Source organism: Sminthopsis crassicaudata, chromosome 2 (genome assembly GCF_048593235.1).
Source record: "Sminthopsis crassicaudata isolate SCR6 chromosome 2, ASM4859323v1, whole genome shotgun sequence".
NCBI lineage: Eukaryota > Metazoa > Chordata > Mammalia > Dasyuromorphia > Dasyuridae > Sminthopsis > Sminthopsis crassicaudata.
Genome location: NC_133618.1, coordinates 543,819,804 through 543,839,602, shown reverse-complemented (window position 1 = coordinate 543,839,602; position 19,799 = coordinate 543,819,804). Strand labels below are relative to the sequence as shown.

Here is a 19,799-nt window from a genome sequence, read left to right as displayed (position 1 = left end):
GAACATTATTCTACTGTTTCCTACATTTAGTAAAGCACAGAAATGACAGTTTAATAAATATTTACAACATTTTAAGGTCTTAAAATTTAAGAGTCAGAATGGACTTTAAAATGCAACCAGTCCCCTTCCCTTTCTTTGAGGAGAAGGAGCTCAAGTCTAGAGGGATGAAATTATTTTTCTGAATGTCATTCTTTTGGCTAATGAGATGGACAAGCCTGGAAGACACAAGGCTTTTTCTAAATGTTGTACAGGGGAAAATCTGCTATATCTACACACGTAAATCACCTATAGTATAGTATTGAGATTTGAAGTTAGGGAGTCCCTTTAGGCCCTGCCACTGATATATTCTGACTCCAAGAGTATGAGTAAGAGCCCTGCCCTCTGAGGACCTCTGGCAACTCTCCATGGCTATAATTTTCAGAAAAGTTATTCAAATCCATCACTGTGGGGGGAGTTTTCAAACTCAGAGTTCCCTATAATAATGAAACCACAGATCTAGAACTAAAAAGAATTTGTTTTATTTCCAGTAACTTTCACATTTAAACAGAACCAAACTGCAAGAAAGGTAGCCATTGCTCTGAGTACAGAGCAGTGATAAATCATTACAACTCTACCAAACAAAAAAGGGAATTATTATTAAACTATATCCTCATTGTCATGAAACTAAATAGCTTTCTTTCCCCAATAGGTTAATACTTAAACTCTCTCTGACTAAATAAAGTCATCAAGTCTTTTCTGCCAAGAGTTTTAAAATAAAGAGAATAGTACTAATAGTTTTTAATGAACCAACCAGGAAAAAAAAAAAAAAAAAAAAAAGACTTCTCCCTAGCTAGGATCTGAGAAAAAGTAAAAGGCACAGTAGAGAACATGATTTAAGTAAACTTAAATGCTTCATTTGTTCCCTTTGTTTTGTTTAAGAAAATTTAGATTTTTTTTATTTTGTTTTAAATCAGAAATATTGGCTCTTGTCTTTTGGGAACAGGTTCTTTTATTCCTCTTTTAATTTGGCATGTAATTGACATTCTTTTGGGTGATTCCCTTATTTTGCAGGCCTCTAGGGTATGGGTTCAGAACAAAGTCGATGAATCAAAACATGAAATCCACTCTCAGGTTGATGCTATCACGGCTGGAACAGCTTCAGTTGTTAACCTCACAGCTGGTGAGTCACTGGGATAGAGATTTGTGGAGTGCTGGAGCGTTTCACCCATTGCCCTTTGATGGAAGAAACAGATTTCCACGATATGGGAGGAACTGTCTATATTTATATAATACCAGATTTGGTTCAATCCATTCACTTTCTTCTGTCGGACCCTGGAGATCTTGGGGAAAAACCCAACAACTTAGTACTATTTCAGCCACAGTATGCATCATGTAAAAACACATTAAAGTCCCTTTATCCCCATGGCAATATGCTAAACATTAACTAAAGTATGTTAAGTCAGGAACTTCCCCTCTTGGAGTTTATACCCTCCAGAGGAAGACTTACACTATGGATGGAGCCATCTTGTCTCTCTTTCTCTGAAGTATAAAGTATCACTATCTTTAAGAGCAAAAGTTATTAGAGAATCCACCCTTCATATCAGGGAAGTGAAAGGGAAACTGACCCAGAAAATCTGCCTTCTTCTGCAGGTGTCACTTCCATGATATCATGTTTAAAGCAGCAAGAGTTAAACTCCCTGTGTACCAGATGGGGCCATAATCACTAATGCCTTGAAGTGCTGAAATTCCCTTTGGTGTTTTGAAAGTTATTTTGTTTAAGCAGTGACTAAGAAGGTCATACAGACCGATTGTCCTTTCCTAAATGTTCTTTTAATGATAAGGAGTTCACCCTATCAGTGCTTTAAAAACTTAATTAACAACTTTAGTAAATATCTACTAAAGCATTTTGCTAAATTCTAGGGGTGCAGATACAAAAATGAAAGTCCTAGTCCTCAAGGAATTTATACTCTAATGGGGGAAAAATAGGTATCTATTTTTATGTACACACAAACTCATATACATATGTATATATACCTGTATAGGTATAGGTGTATGTATAACTACATATACATAGGTGCACACATTTTTTTTATTTTTGGAGGAAGAAAGATTAAGTGACTGGCTCAAGGTCACACAGACAATGGCAAATTTCTGAAGCTGAATTTGAACTCAAGTCTTCCTGACTCCAGGGTCATGCTGTATGTATTTCACCACCAAGATGCCCACATACACATACACATATATTTTTAAACATATACATACACACACATACATTTTCCCTCAAATAAATACAAGGTAATTTCAAGAGGAGGATTTACTAGCAGCTAGGGGCTCTGTGTGTACTTTTGTAGCATTAAACTGAGCTTTGTAGGAATTCTGGAATGGCAGGAGGTGAGAATGGGGTGTATCCCAAGCAGGGGCCACAATCTGTGCAAACGCAGAGGTGGGAGGACGGGTAGTCGTAAGGAAGAAGCACCCAGAAGGCCAGGCTAATTGGACTGTAGAATGTGTGAAGGGGAATGATGGGTAATAAACCTGAGAAGGTTCATTGCCTCAGGTCAGCCTTGCAGGTGCAGCTGTGTTAATAAGACCAATTTGTCTATTTTGTTCCTTCATTTTTGTTGATTAACCTAGAAACCAAAATAGATTTGATGGAATTGCTCCAAGTTGCTCCTATCCCTTGAAATTGGGTGTCCAGCTGACCTGCTGCCTTTTCTCCTTCTGCCCCAGGAGATCCTGCAGACACAGATTACACGGCCGTGGGCTGTGCAATCACCACCATCTCTTCAAACTTGACGGAAATGTCCAAGGGCGTGAAGCTCCTCGCAGCCCTCATGGATGATGACGTGGGCAGCGGAGAAGACCTTCTGAGAGCCGCGCGGACGTTAGCTGGGGCAGTATCCGACCTGTTAAAGGCTGTGCAGCCCACTTCTGGAGAGGTAAACGATAAAGGGTTATGTGAAGGAGATGACGTCTTGTGAGGAGACAGCTCTTCTTCTCTGGCCCTTGGTTTGTCCGCTCAGAATTTGGATTCAAGTCTCACCTCTGGCATTATTGTGCAAAAGTCTTCCTCTCCCCAGGCCTCAATTTCCTATTTCTAAAAAGAACAAATTGAATTAGGTAACCTCTGAGGTTTCCTCCCATCCCATGAGAAAATGAAAGAGATTTTTTTTTTTAATTTTGTGGAATTGAACAAGTTCTCATGGGCTACTCCTTTTGCTTTAAGTGATTTGGAAAGAGTACTTTGCTAAGATATAGCCCCATTGACCTTTAAAAGGCACTATATATTTAAAAATTTAATCACTTTGGACTTTTATTTACATAAATTGAGCACTACTTAGTGAACTGGGTCTTACCCATTGTCTGAAAAATTTAACTCCATTTATTCCTGTTAGTGGCTTTCCATCCTGGTCCATAAGATCTGTGAATTCTTCAGATAGAAGCAATGACTATATTTCTTTTTGCATTAATTCCATACATTTTCATTCGGATCTTTGGGGAAATCCTGCCAGTTTCTCTATGTCTGAAAGAATCTGTATCTCTACTTACCAAGTTTTTTTTTTGGTGAATGAGAATTTTATTCCAAATTAAAGTTTTTTTGTTTTGTTTTGTTTTGTTTTTTAATGATTGTAGCCTCGACAGACTGTGTTGACTGCTGCTGGAAGTATTGGTCAAGCCAGTGGGGATCTTTTGAGACAGATTGGAGAGAATGAAACAGATGAGCGATTCCAAGTAAGAATTAAATTTAAATTAAACTAAAACTTAACTTTACTCCACCCCACCTCAAACCTTTCTAAGTAGTAGTACATACAAGAACAAGATGAACTAACAAAATTAGAGCTAACTTCTCCCACAAACCCATCCACTTCTACCTCAAACAGAGTTAAAGATTAGAAGATTGAAAAAAGTTTACATTTTGTTGAGCCAGGTCAAAGAACATGATCACTTGGATGTATCTTGACTTTTCTTTTAAATGGGTACAGTGGTTGTCCATTTGTACTCCTGTCAACTCTCACATGTGTGTGTACATACACACATACACACGGAGCTGAGTGCTGCATTGGGTACAACAGTGGATTCAGAATAAGGAAGACCTCAATTAAAATTTGGCCTTAAACACTTGACTAGTTCTGTGACCCTGAGAAAATCACCTATTTACTGGTCCGCCTCAATTTCCTCATAAAATAGGCCTGCCGCCCAGGGTTATTAGGTACAACAAGATAATATTTATAAAGTGCTTTGCCAACTTTAAGCTCCATGTAAATTCTTGCTATTAGCTATCATTATTATGTTTATGCATACAATATCCATATGTTTTAAATCTGTCCTTTGTATTTGGGGAAGAGTTCGTGATTATATACTGTCCAACTCTAAAAATATCTAAAATAAAAGCATATGTGACCCTTTCCTTACTGAGGACATGATGTGTCTGCTGGTGAGCTTCTCCAGGCTCTATTTGCATCTTGCCTGATATATTGCCAGCATCACCATTTTGAAGCTTTCAGAATGGGTTTTTATTCACATTTCTGCCTACCCACTATAGATGGGAAGGAATCAGGAACATAATGTAGTGGGGTACCAAAAGTAGGAGGCCCCTCTTGGGAAATTCCTCTCCTGCAAACCAGAAAACTAGTCACTTATGCTGGGTGACGGGAGGAACAAAGGAAAATGCCTGGCACTAAAACCCAAGGCCAGCATTTGCTAGATTGTGGAGAAAGCAAGGGAGTTCCAGAAAACGGCCTCTTCTGCTTCATTGATTCCACTAAAGCCTTTGTGTGGATCACAGCAAATGTGGCAAGTCCTTAAAGAGATGGGAATACCAGACCACTTTACTTTTTTCCCAAGGAACCTGTAAGTGGGCCAAGAAGCAATAGTTGGAACCAAACACAAAATGATTGATTGATTTAAGATTGGAAAGAGACAAGGCTGTAAACTGTCACCTTATTCATTTAACTAATATGCTGAGTACATCCTGCTAAAATCAGCTCAGTGAGTCAAAAGCTGGAATTAAGGTTGCTGGGGAAAATATCAACAGTCTCAGGTAGGTGCATAATACCACTCTGATGGCAGAAAGTGAAGAGGAATTGAGCTTCTTGATGAGAGCAAAAGAACAGAGAGTAAAAACTGACTTGAAACATAACAGCAAAAAAACTTAAGATCCTGGCACCTGGTCCCATCCCGGAAGCAGTGTCAGAGCTGTATTCTTGAGCTCCAAGATCACTGTAGGCAGGGACTGCAGCCACGAAATTAAAAGTTGTTTGCTCCCTAGAAGGAAAACTATGTATGGCAAATCTGGACAGTTTTCTAAAAATCAGAGGCATCACTTTGCTGGCAAAAGTCTGTATAATCTAAACTATGGTTTTTCCAGGAGCAGTATTTGACTGTGAGAGTTAAACTGGAAGGAAAACTGAGCACTACAGGATTGTTGCTTTTGTGGGCTCAAGACTTTTGAGAGTCTGTTTAAAAGGAAAGATCAAATCAGTCAAAAATCAAAAGAAATTAATTGAGACTATTTTTTTCAAATACTGAAGATGAAGCTTAAATACTTTGGTTTCATAATGAGAAGACAGGACTTATTGGAAAAGACCTTGATGTTGGGAAAGATTGAAGGCAAAGGGAAATGGGAACACCTGTGACAGATAGTGTCATGTAATCGTGAAACAGGAATTTAGATTTTGAGAGATGGTGGAGTAGAGAAGAATCTGGCATCATGAAAAATGAGGCACAACCAAACAATAACAAAACCTATATCTCTAACAAAAAGGCACCTGTTCCTTTTCTCAAATTTTTACGTTTTCAGAATAGAACCCCATTCTTTGTAGGTGACGACATTAGAATTACAAATTTCTATTGTACAGGGCAACCAAGAAAAAGTTAAATAGATATGAAGTTGTGTCTCAAATTTACTAGTACTTAAATGAGTCAAATCCTTTACCTTTCTTCTCCTAAAAATGTCTTCTTTAAACTCTCGGGGGGGTATTTTAATACTGAGAAGATTATACAGATTATCTCTAAGGATTCGAGTTGAAGTCAAAAATTATTCCAATTCTTTGAGTCAACTATAATAGCTAATATAGTGTGTGTGTTTCTGTAGTTAAATCAATTAATGGGACTTACTATTCATGAGCTCTTTAAAACATTCTTTATTATTCAACACTGAATTTTTGTACTTGTGTGCAACTGGGCTATGAAAGACATTAAGCAAAAAAAAAAAAAAACAAACAAAAAAAACCTTTATCTTGACTCTTGTTCTGTTTTCTCTGTAAAATGAATCATTAGTCTATATTTGCAATTCCCAAACTTTTAAGTCTCAAGACTGCATCATCATACTCTTAAAAATTGTTAAGGACACCAGATAATTTTTGTCTGTGTGGGTTTTGTCTACTGATATTTATAAAATTAGAAGTTAAGATATCTTTGTATTATTTTGAAAATAGTTTTGATCTCATGGGCCCCTTGTAAGGGGGCTCCTCTTCTCCAGGGTCCCTGCTCCACATTTTGAGAAACTACTGACCTAGATAATCTATACCATTCTTTCCAACCATCACCCTCGATCTAAAAATGGAATATTCAGAGGGATTTCCTATATAAATGAGGAATGGGAATGGAGTGCTCAGTTACAGAGAAGAACTGAGCAAATGTTGATAATGTTTTTACTCTACTTAATTCTTCACAGAAATGGCCCTCGGCTTTCAGTACAAAAAGCTTTGTTTTCCATTGATAATCCCATGAGGCAGCTGATGACACAGTGATCTGGGCACTGTGCTTAGGGCTGGGAAGACCTGAGTTTAAATATTGCCTTAGACACCAGCTTTAGTATCCTCCTACTTAACCACTATGTGCTTCAGTTTCCTCAACTGTAATAGCATCTACCTTGTAGTGTTGTTACAAGGATCAAATAAGATTTATAAAAACTGCTCATTCAATGCCTGGAATACAGTAGGCAGTACATAAATGCTTATTTCCCCCCCCCCCCCATTGAATAAAACATACACTCAGAAAAATCTAGAGCCATCAGGAACTTAGTCCAAGAGAGCAGCCAATGGGTATTCCCAGTGGATCCAAGATGGTTCAAGTCATCTGAATCCTATCAGTCAGTAAGCATTTATTAAGCACCTACTACATGCTTAGTCCTATGTTTGGCATAGGGAAAAAAAAGAAATAGTCTCCACTGTGAAGGAGCTCACAGTTTATTTGGGGAAACATCCTGCAAACAACTAAGTACAAATAAGCCATTTTTTATTATTGTTCAATTGTTTCACAAATTGTTATCTGATTCTTCATGACTCCATTTGATGTTTTCTTGGGAAAGATACTTGAATGCTTTGCCATTTCCTTCTCAAGCTTATTTTACAGATGAGGAAACTGAGGCAAATCAGGTTAACTAACTTGCCCAGGATCCCATGGCAAATAAGTATCTGAGAACAGAATTGAACTCAGGAAGACGAGGCTTCTGACTCCAGGAATGGGCTAAAGAAAGAACAGGGAGCTTCAGGCAGGATCCAGTGAGGCTAAAGAAAGACCCTTTGCCAAATTCAGTCCATGCATTCCCTACAGACTAAGGCAGGAATCCAATATGGGAGTATCCCCTGAGCCTGGCAGCAAGCAGGAAGAACCCCAGGCAGAAGCTTCAGGTTCACAGAGAGGAGCCTCCAGGAAGAGCTCAGCAGAGTTATAGCCCCAGAATCCCTGAAAAGAGGGACCTTTTGCAGGCATTCAGTTGCAGAGACTGACACAAGCCAAATCTCTCGATCTAGTTACCGAGGTAGAAAAGATGAATACACAAAGGAAAACTCCAATACTACAAATAGCAACCCCACTGGAAGTCCGAATCAGAGAAAAAAAGATTTGGTCACAGAGACTATAAGAATACCAGGAGATATAGAATGGAGATATTAAGGAGGAAAGAATAAGAAGGAAAAATAAGGGAAATGGACAACATAGAACAGAACTTCATCCAAGACTGAAAACCCTGAGAGTTAAAATGGGCCAAATAGAAAACAATGACACAATGTGATAACAAAAATATTTCAAAAGAACCCAAGGAAAAAAAGAAAATGTAAGAAAAATTACATTAAAGATAGTGACTGTTCCCCTCCTCCTTCCCTTCTCCCCAGGGAGGGGAAAAAACCTGTTCTAATTTTAGAGCTCTAAAGTGCTTTTCATTATCAGATGAACTAATGGAGACCTCTATTCCCAGTTCTCTCTGGGGAAGGGAATGCCTTGACATTCTTATTTAAAATAAAAATGGCTTGTCTATTTTGGGCGAGCATTTCTAAATCAAATTGAGTTATATCATTACTGTTCCCTCAAAGCCTTGCTTTTCCCCAAATTCCCTATTTCTCTTGAGGGTACCTCCATCCTTCTAGTCACCCAGGCTGCAATCTCGGAGTCTTTCTCTCACTATACATATCAAATCGGTTGCCAAGTCTTATCTGTTTTATCTCCATAATAATCTCCTTCTGTCCATTCACAGTCACATCCCAGTTGAGACCCACTCATCTGGAATATTGGAATGGTTTCCTAATTGATGTCCCTGCCTCCAGTCTCAGCTATCTCCAATTAGTTCTCTATATGGCTGCCAAAGTGATATTCCCTGAGTGTATGTCTGACCGTTTTACTCCCCTGCTCCATAAACTGTAGTGGCTCTTTATTACCTCTAAAACCAAATACAAACTCTTCTCTTTGGCTTTCAAAGACTTCCCAACCAGGCTTATAAATTACTCTCCTCATATAACCCCATTCAAAAAATTGGCTTTCTTGTTGTTTCTAATATATAGTATTTCATTTCTTATCTCTATTCTTCTGCTCTATTCTATCTCTAGAATGCACTTTAAAAAATATTTTTTCTTGTTTAAAATTTCAAACTTAACCATCATAAAATAAAAATATTTCCATATAAAAAGTAGAATGTACATTAACAGAATGTACATGAAAGCTTGACTCTCCAATAAGTAAGGCTTCTTTTTATTTTTAATATATAGTAATTTCTTTTGTTACAGTCACATGTTAAAACAATCTTTTTACATTTGTTGGTTTTTGATTTGTTGTTTTTTTTTTTGAAATTTTGAGTTCCAAATTGTATCCCTTCCTCCCCCCCTTCTTCCCTCTCTGAGACCATAAGCAATCAGATGTAAGATGTGCATGTGGTTTCCTTTTATTTTTAAGTAATAATAAGTTCTATGTTTGGTTTTTAAAACTGTTCTGCTTGTATGTGTTTCTGGTTTTTCTTTTTTTTTTTTTTTTTTTTTCCTAATGGTTCCATGATTCTCTTTTCTCATTTTGTTAGGGGTAAAGGGGAAGAGTAGTAACATCCTATCATTAGTGTCCCTCTCCTTCTCACCTTTTCCTCACATTGAAAAAAAATCAAAACAAAACTTTTAAAACAAATTATCATGTTGCCCCATCTGAAAATCTTTTTTTCTTTCTATACCTGAAATCCATCAGCTCTCTGTTAGCTAAGCTGTCACACACTTCAATCATTCTCTCAGAATCATGTGTGGAGTGATCAGAGTCCCTAAGTTTTTCCAAGTTGCCCATCTTTAACCCTGTTGTTTTCCTGCTTCTCCTATGGTTTCATTCAGTACAACCTCATGCACATTTTTCCAGGTCTCCCAGAAGCCATGGCTTTGGTTGTTTTGTTTAGGGAAGTCCCCTCCTTCTTGACCTCCACCTTTTAGAGTTCCTACTTTCTTTCAGATCTTAGTTCAAACATTCACAAACAATGAGATTGTGTTTTCCTTGGATTGATAGTGCCTCAGTCTGAAAGTGACCTTGTATTTTCTGTATATTTACCTGTGTGTTTACATAGTCTCGCTAGACTGCTCATTTTGGTTTTTCTCTTTGTTTTCCTAATGCCTAGCAGGATGCCTTGCACATAGTAGGAATAAATAATGCATGTGATCCCTTATGCATAGTAGGTACAAACAATAAATATGTATGTTTATTTAAGTCTTCTAAAATATTGAAAATAAACCAAACCTAACATTTGTTAATCAGCAAACTAGGCAGCTGAGTGATATATCTAGTTAAAGAAGTGATATTACTCTTTATTCCACAGATGGAATAACTATTTCACTATATCTCAACAAGACAAGGGCTAATCATAAAGACTATATCCTTTGCCAAGTGTTTCCTGTTTTATGAGAGTTTACAGCTGTCTCCTTTTTCAGTCAGAAGGTGATAGAACAAGTTTTCTCTTTTCTAGTTAAAATTTTTTTTCTAGTTTCCATCAAATTTGATTCCTATCAAACAAATCCCAGAAGACATGACTAACTTTAAAACAAACTGATTCCTTAGAATCTATATTTAACTTCAGGATAGCATGTCTTCTTCTGAATGTTTTGTATCATCCTCTGGAGGCTGGACTCTTCATACTTTACTAATGAAAACTTCAAACGCCTAGGGAAACAGTGATCCAAAAAGATTATTTTTTCCATGTTTTCAGTGAAACATATTCACCTAAGTGTGGCCAAGCATTACATATGGTATTTGTGAGAGTTGGTTATATTTTCGAGGTTGTTTTTACCCACCATCAGAAGCAATATGAAAAGAGATTCAGAAGACCTGAATTCAAGACTCCGATTTTCCACTTTCTAGTTGTTTGGTTTTGAGTCAGTCACATACCTTTTCCTGGCCTCAGTTTCCCTCCTCAGTGTTGGACTACATGGGTGCTTATTAATTCAAAGGAAATGTTTCCTGTTCTATAGTAGTAAGCATTTAATAAAGGATTTGTCTTATCTCTTCACAAAATTTGCCTCAAAACTTAACCATTTAAAAAAAATTATTTTAAACTAAAAAGGTATAATCTTTAAAAATTTTGCCTGTGCCAGCCTAATCTTGTCTTCTAGTACTGGATTCCTGAACCATTGATAACTATTATTTTGAGACTATTGAGCAGACAGTGGTTCACTGAATAGAATTTAAATATTTACTGTCCACAATATCATTTGGGTTAGAAAATCCCGAACTGATTTGATTCTGATTTAATTCCTCAAGTTCCTTTCTACTATAATATTCTATCATTTTATTTACAGCGTATGTTGGAAAAATGGTTTAAAAAATTAAATTGGATTAAGGACTTAATTCTAAATGTCTGGTACATATGAACCAGTTATTAAAATGGAAACCCTTTCTCCAAAATTGATTTATTTCAGACCACTTAATGGATGAGAAAAATAATATGATGTGAGGATTACAAGTCTTCCTATTTTGTGATTGCCTTCTCTATATATTAAAAAAAATACTTAGGAAAGACTCTTATAAACATTTTATTTCTGGACTACAAAAAGAAGAAAGGGAAAAATAAAAAAGTATTCTTTGCTTTTTTTTTTTAATTTTTTATTATATATATATTTTTTATAATATTATCCCTTGTATACATTTTTCCAAATTATCCCCCCCCCTCCCTTTATTCCCTCCCCCCGATGACAGGCAATCACATACATTTTACATGTGTTACAATATAGTCTAGGTACAATACATGTGTGTGAATATCATTTTCTTGTTGCACAATAAACATTAGAATCCGAAGGTACAGGTAACCTGGGCAGACAGATATTAGTGCTAACAATTGACATTCCCCTCCCAGTGTTTCTTCTCTGGGTGTAGCTACCTCTGTCCATCATTGATCAACTGGAAGTGAGTTGGATCTTCTTTATGTTGAAGATTTCCACTTCCATCAGAATACATCCTCATACAGTATTGTTGTTGAAGTGTACAGTGATCTTCTGGTTCTGCTCATTTCACTCAGCATCAGTTGGTGTAAGTCTCTCCAAGCCTCTCTGTATTCCTCCTGCTGGTCATTTCTTACAGAGAAATAATATTCCATAACATTCTTTGCTTTTTTTTGCAGGATGTACTGATGAGTTTAGCCAAAGCTGTTGCTAATGCTGCCGCCATGTTGGTACTGAAAGCAAAGAATGTTGCCCAGGTGGCAGAAGATACTGTTCTACAGAACAGAGTAATCGCTGCTGCAACCCAGTGTGCCCTCTCTACCTCCCAGCTGGTAGCTTGTGCTAAGGTAAGGTTGTAGTTGGTTCTTGAGCTCCCACTCTCATGGCTGTTGAGGATTTTGCTGATTTTCATTGAGAATGGTTTCAAGTATCTACAGGTGGCTTTGATGGGGTTATGTTATTTTTCCTTGGCATCCTAAGGCAACTAGGTGATGTAGTGGATAGAGTGCAATCAGGAAAAGATTCATCTTTATGAGTTCAAATCAGGACTAAACCACTTACTAGTAGTGAGACCCTGGGCAAGTCACTTCACCCTGTTTTTTTAGATTTCTCATCTGCAACAAGAACTGGAGAAGGAAATGGCAAACCAATGCAGTATCTTTGCCAAGAAAATTCTAAATGAGGTCATAAAGAATCAGATACAATTTAACTCGGGAACAACAAAGGTGTTTGCTTATATCCTAGATTTTATAAATCTAGTTTTTCCAGTTCTTTATCTCAAATTCTATTCAGAAAAGGTTTCTGAATTGTGTAATTCACTCTTGTAAAAGTACAGGTAGTCTCTTACATGCACTAATGCTAAGTGAAATGAGCAGAATCAGGAGATCATTGTACACGACAACATCAATATTATATGATGATCAATTCTGATGAGCATGACTCTTTCTAACAATGAGATGATTCAGGCCAGTCCCAATGATCTTGTGATGAAGAGAGATGACTGGGAATTGAGTGTGGACCACAAGATAGCATTTTCACTCTTTTTATTGTTGTTTGCTTGCATTTTGTTTTTCTTACTCATTTAATTTCCAAGAGATTTGTATAAATATATTTATGCATATTAGACTTAACACATTTTAACATGTTTAACATATATTGGATTGTTTGCCAAATAGGGGAGGGGAGTAGAGGAAGGAAGAGAAAGTCTGAAACATAAGCCTATGCAAGGGTCAGTCTTGTCAAATTATCTGTGCATATGTTTTAGAAAGCAAAAAGCTTTATTTAAAAAAAAATGTATAGGTAGTCTTGAGTAGCCATTTCATAGTTAATAGTGGTTTTGTGATAAGGACAGGGAACATGAGTCTCTTAAATAAGTAGCATTATGGAACTCACAGATCTAAGTTGCATGGCCTTAGATATAATAAAAGTCTTGACTTATTTTTGCTTTGAGGAGTAAGGGTCAGAGTATTTCGGTTCTAAAACAAGTTAACCAAAAGTTAGTAGATAGGGACCTATGTAGTCTCCCTATTAAGGAAGGAAAGCATCTTGGAGTAGTGAATGAATAGTTGGACTCAAAATCAGGAGGATCTGAGTTCAAGTCAGTCACTTCTAAATCATCCCGGCTGTTTGATCCTGGACAGGCTTGTAGCATTAAACTCAAATATAAACTGGTCCCTGCAGGCACATATTGATTTAGAAAATCACAAATTATTGTTATTTTTATTTTATTTATTTTATTTTATTAAGCATGTCCCAATTATATTTTTATTTTATTTTTATTTTACTTTTACTTTATTAAGCATTTCCCAATTACATTTCCATCTGGTTCGGGACAGAGCTTATGAAAATTAGCTGAATTTAACACTTCTAAATAGTTCTCTAGAAGTCTAAATTGCAGGTATCACCCTCCTTTGGTAGAAGAATTTATTCACCTGGATGTTCCATATACTAAGTGAATTATAGTTCTAGGCTCTATTCCCTCCCCAAACTTTTAAGCAAATGAAAAGACAGTGGTTTATACCACTGATGAGCTGCACAGTTGTTTTTGTTAGCTCTGCTAAGATATAACTGACTTTTAGGGGAAGAAGAGAACCCTGGCGCTTGCCATTGTTCATGTGTGTCCAATTCTTCATGACCCTCTTAGACCATAGTACATCAGTACTTTCCATGAGGTTTCTTAGGAAAGATAGAGGAGTAGTTTTCTATCTCCTTCCTCTCTGTGACTTGCCCATAGTCACACAGGGAGTAAGAGTCTGAGGCTGGGTTTGGAACTCAGGTCTTTGATTCTAGGCTCAACACTTTATCCACAAAACCTACCATGCAACTATTTTGTTTTGTTTTTTATTTTAAAAAATAACAACTTAGTTTTTTGTCTATTAATTCCCACACATTAAACTTGTTCCAGATGTTACTCTTGAAAAGAACTTGTATTGGAGAATATCAGAAAGGTTTATTTTTGTGTTGTTCTGGTTAGTAAAGAAATACCATAGCTTTCATTTAGTAATATTGGGCAAATAGGTTGCATTGTGTTTAATCATGAGGGCATTGGAACTGCAAAAAGGAAACTCCACATTGGAATTTGGCCTCAGATATTTGCTTAGAAATCATCTCCTAATGACTCTTTGACACTATTTCCTTATCTATAAAATGGAGTTAATTATAACATCTTCCTCCCAAAGTGATGGACCCAACTGAGAAAATATTTGTAACGTGCTTTGCAAAATCTTAAAATACTATTGTTTATTTGAAGGAACTTCATTTTTTGGAAGGAGGAGGATGGTGAGAATCCTATGTAATACTAATCGGTGTTTATAATGATGGCCCTAAAATGTAAGATCCTGAAATGCCCTTAAGAAAGTTTAAATAATGTTTATTATATTTGAATAGATTTTATTGTATTCTAATTCAATCTGAAGTAGTAGACCATCTCATTCAAATAATGAGAATGTTTAATTAACCAGAATATGTTATTTCTTAACTATTCTGTATAAATTAGAATTACTGTATTTAATGGATTGGGGAACTAACATGGTAGTTGGTTTGCAAACGCCTTTCACATGATTTGATACTCAATGAGTTTTTTAGTGAAATTTCTTAAAAGGCATTTTAGGTGTACTTAGATACTGTTGACCTTGCCATGACATATTCTCAATGGGCACTCAGAAAATACATGTTGAGAGACTAAATACAGAACTACATGCAGTTATTTTTTTTTATTACTTGTGGGCTCAGTTTTAAGTGTTGCAAATTATTTCCTTGGATATACCCACTTTGTCCTATATACAAAAATAATACTCCAGTGAATTTAGGATTTATCTGCCATTTTGAATGATCTTTGCTATTGCTTCTCTTCACCAGCTTAGAAATTTGAATATTGATAACATAAATGTAATAATCAGTGTAGATGTATATTAACTTTTGCTTAGTGACTATAAAATTGATGAAACCAATTAGACAATACTGGGAAGAAGCAGTCTTGGACTAAAATTTTTTTAAGTTAATTTTTTTCATCTCATTTTCATTAATATCTGTTTTATCACTTTCTTTACTTGCATCACAATTCACCTAGCTTAAGGCATTACATAAAAATTAACTGATATTGTTCATCTAACATTTGATGGTAGGGATTGTTTCAGTCTTTGTATTTGTAGCTCCAGTGCCTAGCACACTTCCTGCCACTTATTAGGTACTTATAAGTGCTTGTTGAATGGTTGATTTTCAGCTATTTGTGTTGCTAATTCCCTTACCCAGTGAGCCATCCTTTGGGAAGAGGGAAGATTTCAAAAAGAAAATTGTTAATTTCCTACATTTATCAATATATACAATATTCCACATTTACTTGTGATCCACTGTAGCAAAGAAGGGATAGTGGTGGCTATTATGGACTCTTTTTGAGCCTAGATTTGAAGATTGGAAGCAGGCAAGGGGCCACCCTCAAGGATCCTATATCTTGATTTATGGAACCTAAACCAAACCTAAACTTGTAGCATATTCAGAGGTGTTTGCACACAGTTGGGATCAAGATCACCCTGTAGTTCCTGGACCTCTGTGCATCCTTTTGCAGGTAGTGAGCCCCACTCTCAGCTCCCCCGTATGCCAGGAACAGCTGATTGAGGCTGGAAAACTTGTCGACCGGTCAGTGGAAAACTGCGTCCGAGCCTGCCAGGACGCCACAGACGATAGCGAGCTCCTGAAGCAGGTCAGCGCAGCAGCCAGTGTGGTCAGCCAGGCCTTGCACGACCTCCTGCAGCACGTCCGGCAGTTTGCCAGCCGAGGGGGAGCCTATTGGCCGCTATGACCAGGCAACCGACACCATCATGTGCGTTACTGAGAGCATCTTCAGCTCAATGGGAGACGCTGGTAGGTGGATTTGACTGGGATGTGTTTATTTCTTGGTTCTTTTAAAATTTTTGGTCAGGTGTCATGTGAAGAGAGAGAGAATTACTCTGTATATCATAAAGAGGTCTCTATTGTATTGCAAAAACCTCAAAAAGTTCATTACAGGAATTTCGCTAAAATTGGAAGCAACTCTTTATTTCAAAGTAACAGATGTGTTTCTCTTAGCACTACTTATTAAGTGATAGTATACAACTTTTTTTACATTTTCTGCATCTTTCATGAATAATTTAAAGCCAAAAGATTTTCGTCACACATTTAGTAGGTGTGTGTGTGTGTGTGTGTGTGTGTGTGTGTGTGTGTGTGTTTAAAAATGAAAACTTGCACAACTTCCTCCTCCTCCTAGGTTTTGTTAAAGCCTGTAAGAAATCAGTCCTCTTTGTTTCTCTATTCATGTTAATTCTATGCAGAGGATAACTAAACTCTATTCAGGACATGCAGCCTAGGCTCCCATAGAAGATGTTCCTTTTCTTTGTCTTTCTGGAAAGGTGTTGAGTCTGCAGTTGTTATTCCAAGAGGCTGGTCTAGGGATTGAGTATTTTTACATAAATGTCTCCTTTTCTGCATTCCCCATTAGAGTTGAACGGGTTCCTTTGAAACACTTAGAGGTTTTGTAGTCTCACCTGTCTCATCCTCCAGGTGAGATGGTACGGCAGGCCAGAGTGCTGGCCCAAGCCACCTCGGACCTTGTCAATGCCATGAGGTCCGACGCTGAGGCAGAAATCGACATGGAGAACTCCAAAAAGCTTCTGGCGGCTGCCAAACTCCTGGCCGACTCCACTGCGCGGATGGTCGAGGCTGCAAAGGTAATCCACGTGGATTCCCCGTGACAAGTCATGGTGTCGGCTATTCTTCTGATCTACTTAGGGAATGTCATCATTTGCTGATAGGGCCCTGTAGGGATATTCTAATCCAACTTTTCCTTGGAAGAAGAACATGAGACTCAGATAGATTTAATCTTCCTAAGATTAAAGATTAAGCTCCTTCTGGGTGACACAGCTGAATGTGTGATCAGAACACCTGGTTTAATGAATTTCCAATCTAGGAATAATTTGTGCTGTGTACTAAGAAGAAACTAAAATAAATACATTAACAGGCAAAGCTCCTGTATGATAGGGGTTCTCAAACTACAGCCTGCGGGTCAGATGCGCCCGCTGAGGACGTTTATGCGGCCCGCTGGGTTATGGCAAATGGCCTGAAGGGCAGAGACAGAGTGTGAGGTTTTGCTTTTACTATACTCCGGCCCTCCCACAGTCTGAGGGACAGTGAACTGGCCCCCTATTTAAAAAGTCTGAGGACCACTGCTGTATGGTAAAGTGATTTCACTGTCCCAATCAGTCAATAAACAGTTATCAAGCATGGAACTAAATGGAAGTGCTGGAGACACCCAGATAAAAGCAGAAGCACTCTCCGCCCTTTGTGAACTTGCAGCTTGCCCCATGGATTCCATTCCAGCAAATGTTGAAGTGCCTGCTCTGTGGTGAGCTCTATTCCAGGCATTGGGGAAGATCTCAGGGTTAGATAGGATGAAGTTCTTGATCTCATGGAGCTCGGACCGAGGTACAGACACAGTACACCTACACAAGTAATTGTCTCATAGACATCACTGCGCTCCTTCTTTGATTTTTATTCAGGTAAAGGCCATGAGAGGAGGGAGATATAAGGGTGAACTCAATTGTGTGTGCTATAGTTTGTTTGGAAAGGAAAAATAAAGGAACTTAACCACAATTGAACTACGGAGACTTTTTAAAAAATCTGCTATGTATTAACAATTATATTTCTCTTTCCCTCTTCACATACCAATTTATAAAACTGTACTTTATACTTTATAAAAACTACCCAGACTCCCATGCTTCAAACCAAAATGAAACATCACTCCCAAAGTGCCAGGAACTTAGGGACAAAAAATATATATATTATCTCTGTTATTTCTTGGTTCTCATGACCAGAAATATTCATTTTAGCAAAATTCTTTTACAACCTCAGAGTTTACACATTATTTCCTACTTGTAAAACTTCCCATAGATGTATCAACTCTTTATAATGCTATAGGGAATAAATATCCCATAAGGATGATTCACAGTTTAGTATAATCAAGATTGTAAATCACATTTTCAATTAACAAATGAAATTAAATGATTTTTTTACTGTGCTAAGTTTATTTCAAGTATTATATTTTTGTCCCGTGATAACTTACATGGATCATAGATAATAAAGGAGCATAAATGATATTTTGGAAGAGAATATAGAGGCCAAGTCTAAGCTTTACTTAAAATATCTAGCAAACATGCTTTATTTGCAGAACTGCAGGGCTGATGAATTCATCATCACATTTCAGGACAACCATACTCATTTTTTTGTTAGATCTCTTTTATAAAAATAAATCTAATTGAACCAAAATCTGGTTCCTAGTAATTTCTATATAGTTTTGCCCTGTGGGGGTTAGCAGAATGTGTTAAGTACTTCATCATGGCGGCTTTTAAAACACTTTAGAATATGTCCTAGAGTTTAATGATCTCACTTTGACTTTCAGAGCTTAGCAAAACATTTGCAGATATTTTTAATGTCAAAAGTAAGCCTCTTGAGCTTAAAATTATCTCTTGGGAAAATTACCTTTGCCTACCAAGCAACCATATTCAGAACAAAATTAGATAAAAGAACAATCAAAGATATAATTGAACTCCCTGGACCTCTTGAAATCCTTATTTTTACCCTTACAGGGTGCTGCTGCTAACCCAGAAAATGAAGATCAGCAACAGAGATTAAGAGAAGCTGCAGAAGGTCTCCGGATTGCAACCAATGCAGCTGCTCAGAATGCTATTAAGAAAAAAATTGTCAACCGATTGGAGGTCAGAAAAAAGGCCGCCTCCTTTCCCTCCCTCCCTTTTTCTGGAGTATCTACTTTTTTATTTGTTGTTTATTTGAATTGCTTTTTTCTTGTTTCTTGCAAAATTTTCTCTTTGATCTAGGGGTTTCAAAATTTGGCAATTATTTCCTATGTGATTTCTACAAAGGATTTCTTTGAGGTGGAATAGATGGATTTTTCCTATTTCTACTTTTGCCTTGCATTCTATCAGTCCAAGACACTTTTCTTGTATTATTTTTTGCATTATTGTGTCAAGGTTTGTTTGGGTTTTTTGGTTGTTTTTTGTTTGTTTGTTTGTTTTAGTTTTTTTGGTCACAGATTCAGGTACTTCAATTATTCTTATATTTTCCTCTTCTTGATTTCTTCTCCATCTCTGTTCTTTTTCTTATAAGATGTTTCACATTCTGTTCTATTTTTTCATTCTTTATTTTCTGTTTTGTTATTTCTTGGTCTCTTACAGCTTTGCTGGTTTTTCCTTGCCCAATTTTAATTTCCAAGGAGTTATTATCATTTTTAAGACTCTACTATCTCCTTTTCTGGTTTACCTTTTTTTCATAATCTTGTTTTTCTTGGATGGTTTTTATTTATTTTTTTATTTTTTCCTCAATGTCTCTCATTTGATTTTAACTTCTTTTTTGAATTCTTTTATAAATTCTCTCTGGGCAAGGAGCCATTAAATGAAGAGCTTGAAATTTACTGACCTACTCTGCCATCTTCCCAGAATCCTTTTTAGGTTAAATAGGTACTGTACAAGTCAGCAAATTCGGAGCATATCTTTCTAATTAGTAAAACTAAGTCAAAGATTTAACCACTGGCACAAAGAATTCATATCTAAGAAATTAATTTTATTGAAGGAGAAGGGATTTCAGGTCTGTGGGAACTCT

General features: G+C 36.9%; 1 protein-coding gene across 1 annotated transcript in view; it reads left to right on the top strand.

The window, feature by feature from the left end:
- The window catches only part of TLN2 (talin 2), a 528,019-nt gene that overhangs the window by 359,622 nt on the left and 148,598 nt on the right, over positions 1 to 19,799 (top strand). Inside the window, 8 exon segments of the mRNA XM_074294922.1 lie at positions 1,051 to 1,159; positions 2,710 to 2,918; positions 3,613 to 3,711; positions 11,834 to 12,001; positions 15,718 to 15,933; positions 15,935 to 16,013; positions 16,689 to 16,855; positions 18,770 to 18,898. Coding sequence (XP_074151023.1) covers positions 1,051 to 1,159; positions 2,710 to 2,918; positions 3,613 to 3,711; positions 11,834 to 12,001; positions 15,718 to 15,933; positions 15,935 to 16,013; positions 16,689 to 16,855; positions 18,770 to 18,898 — 1,176 coding nt within the window.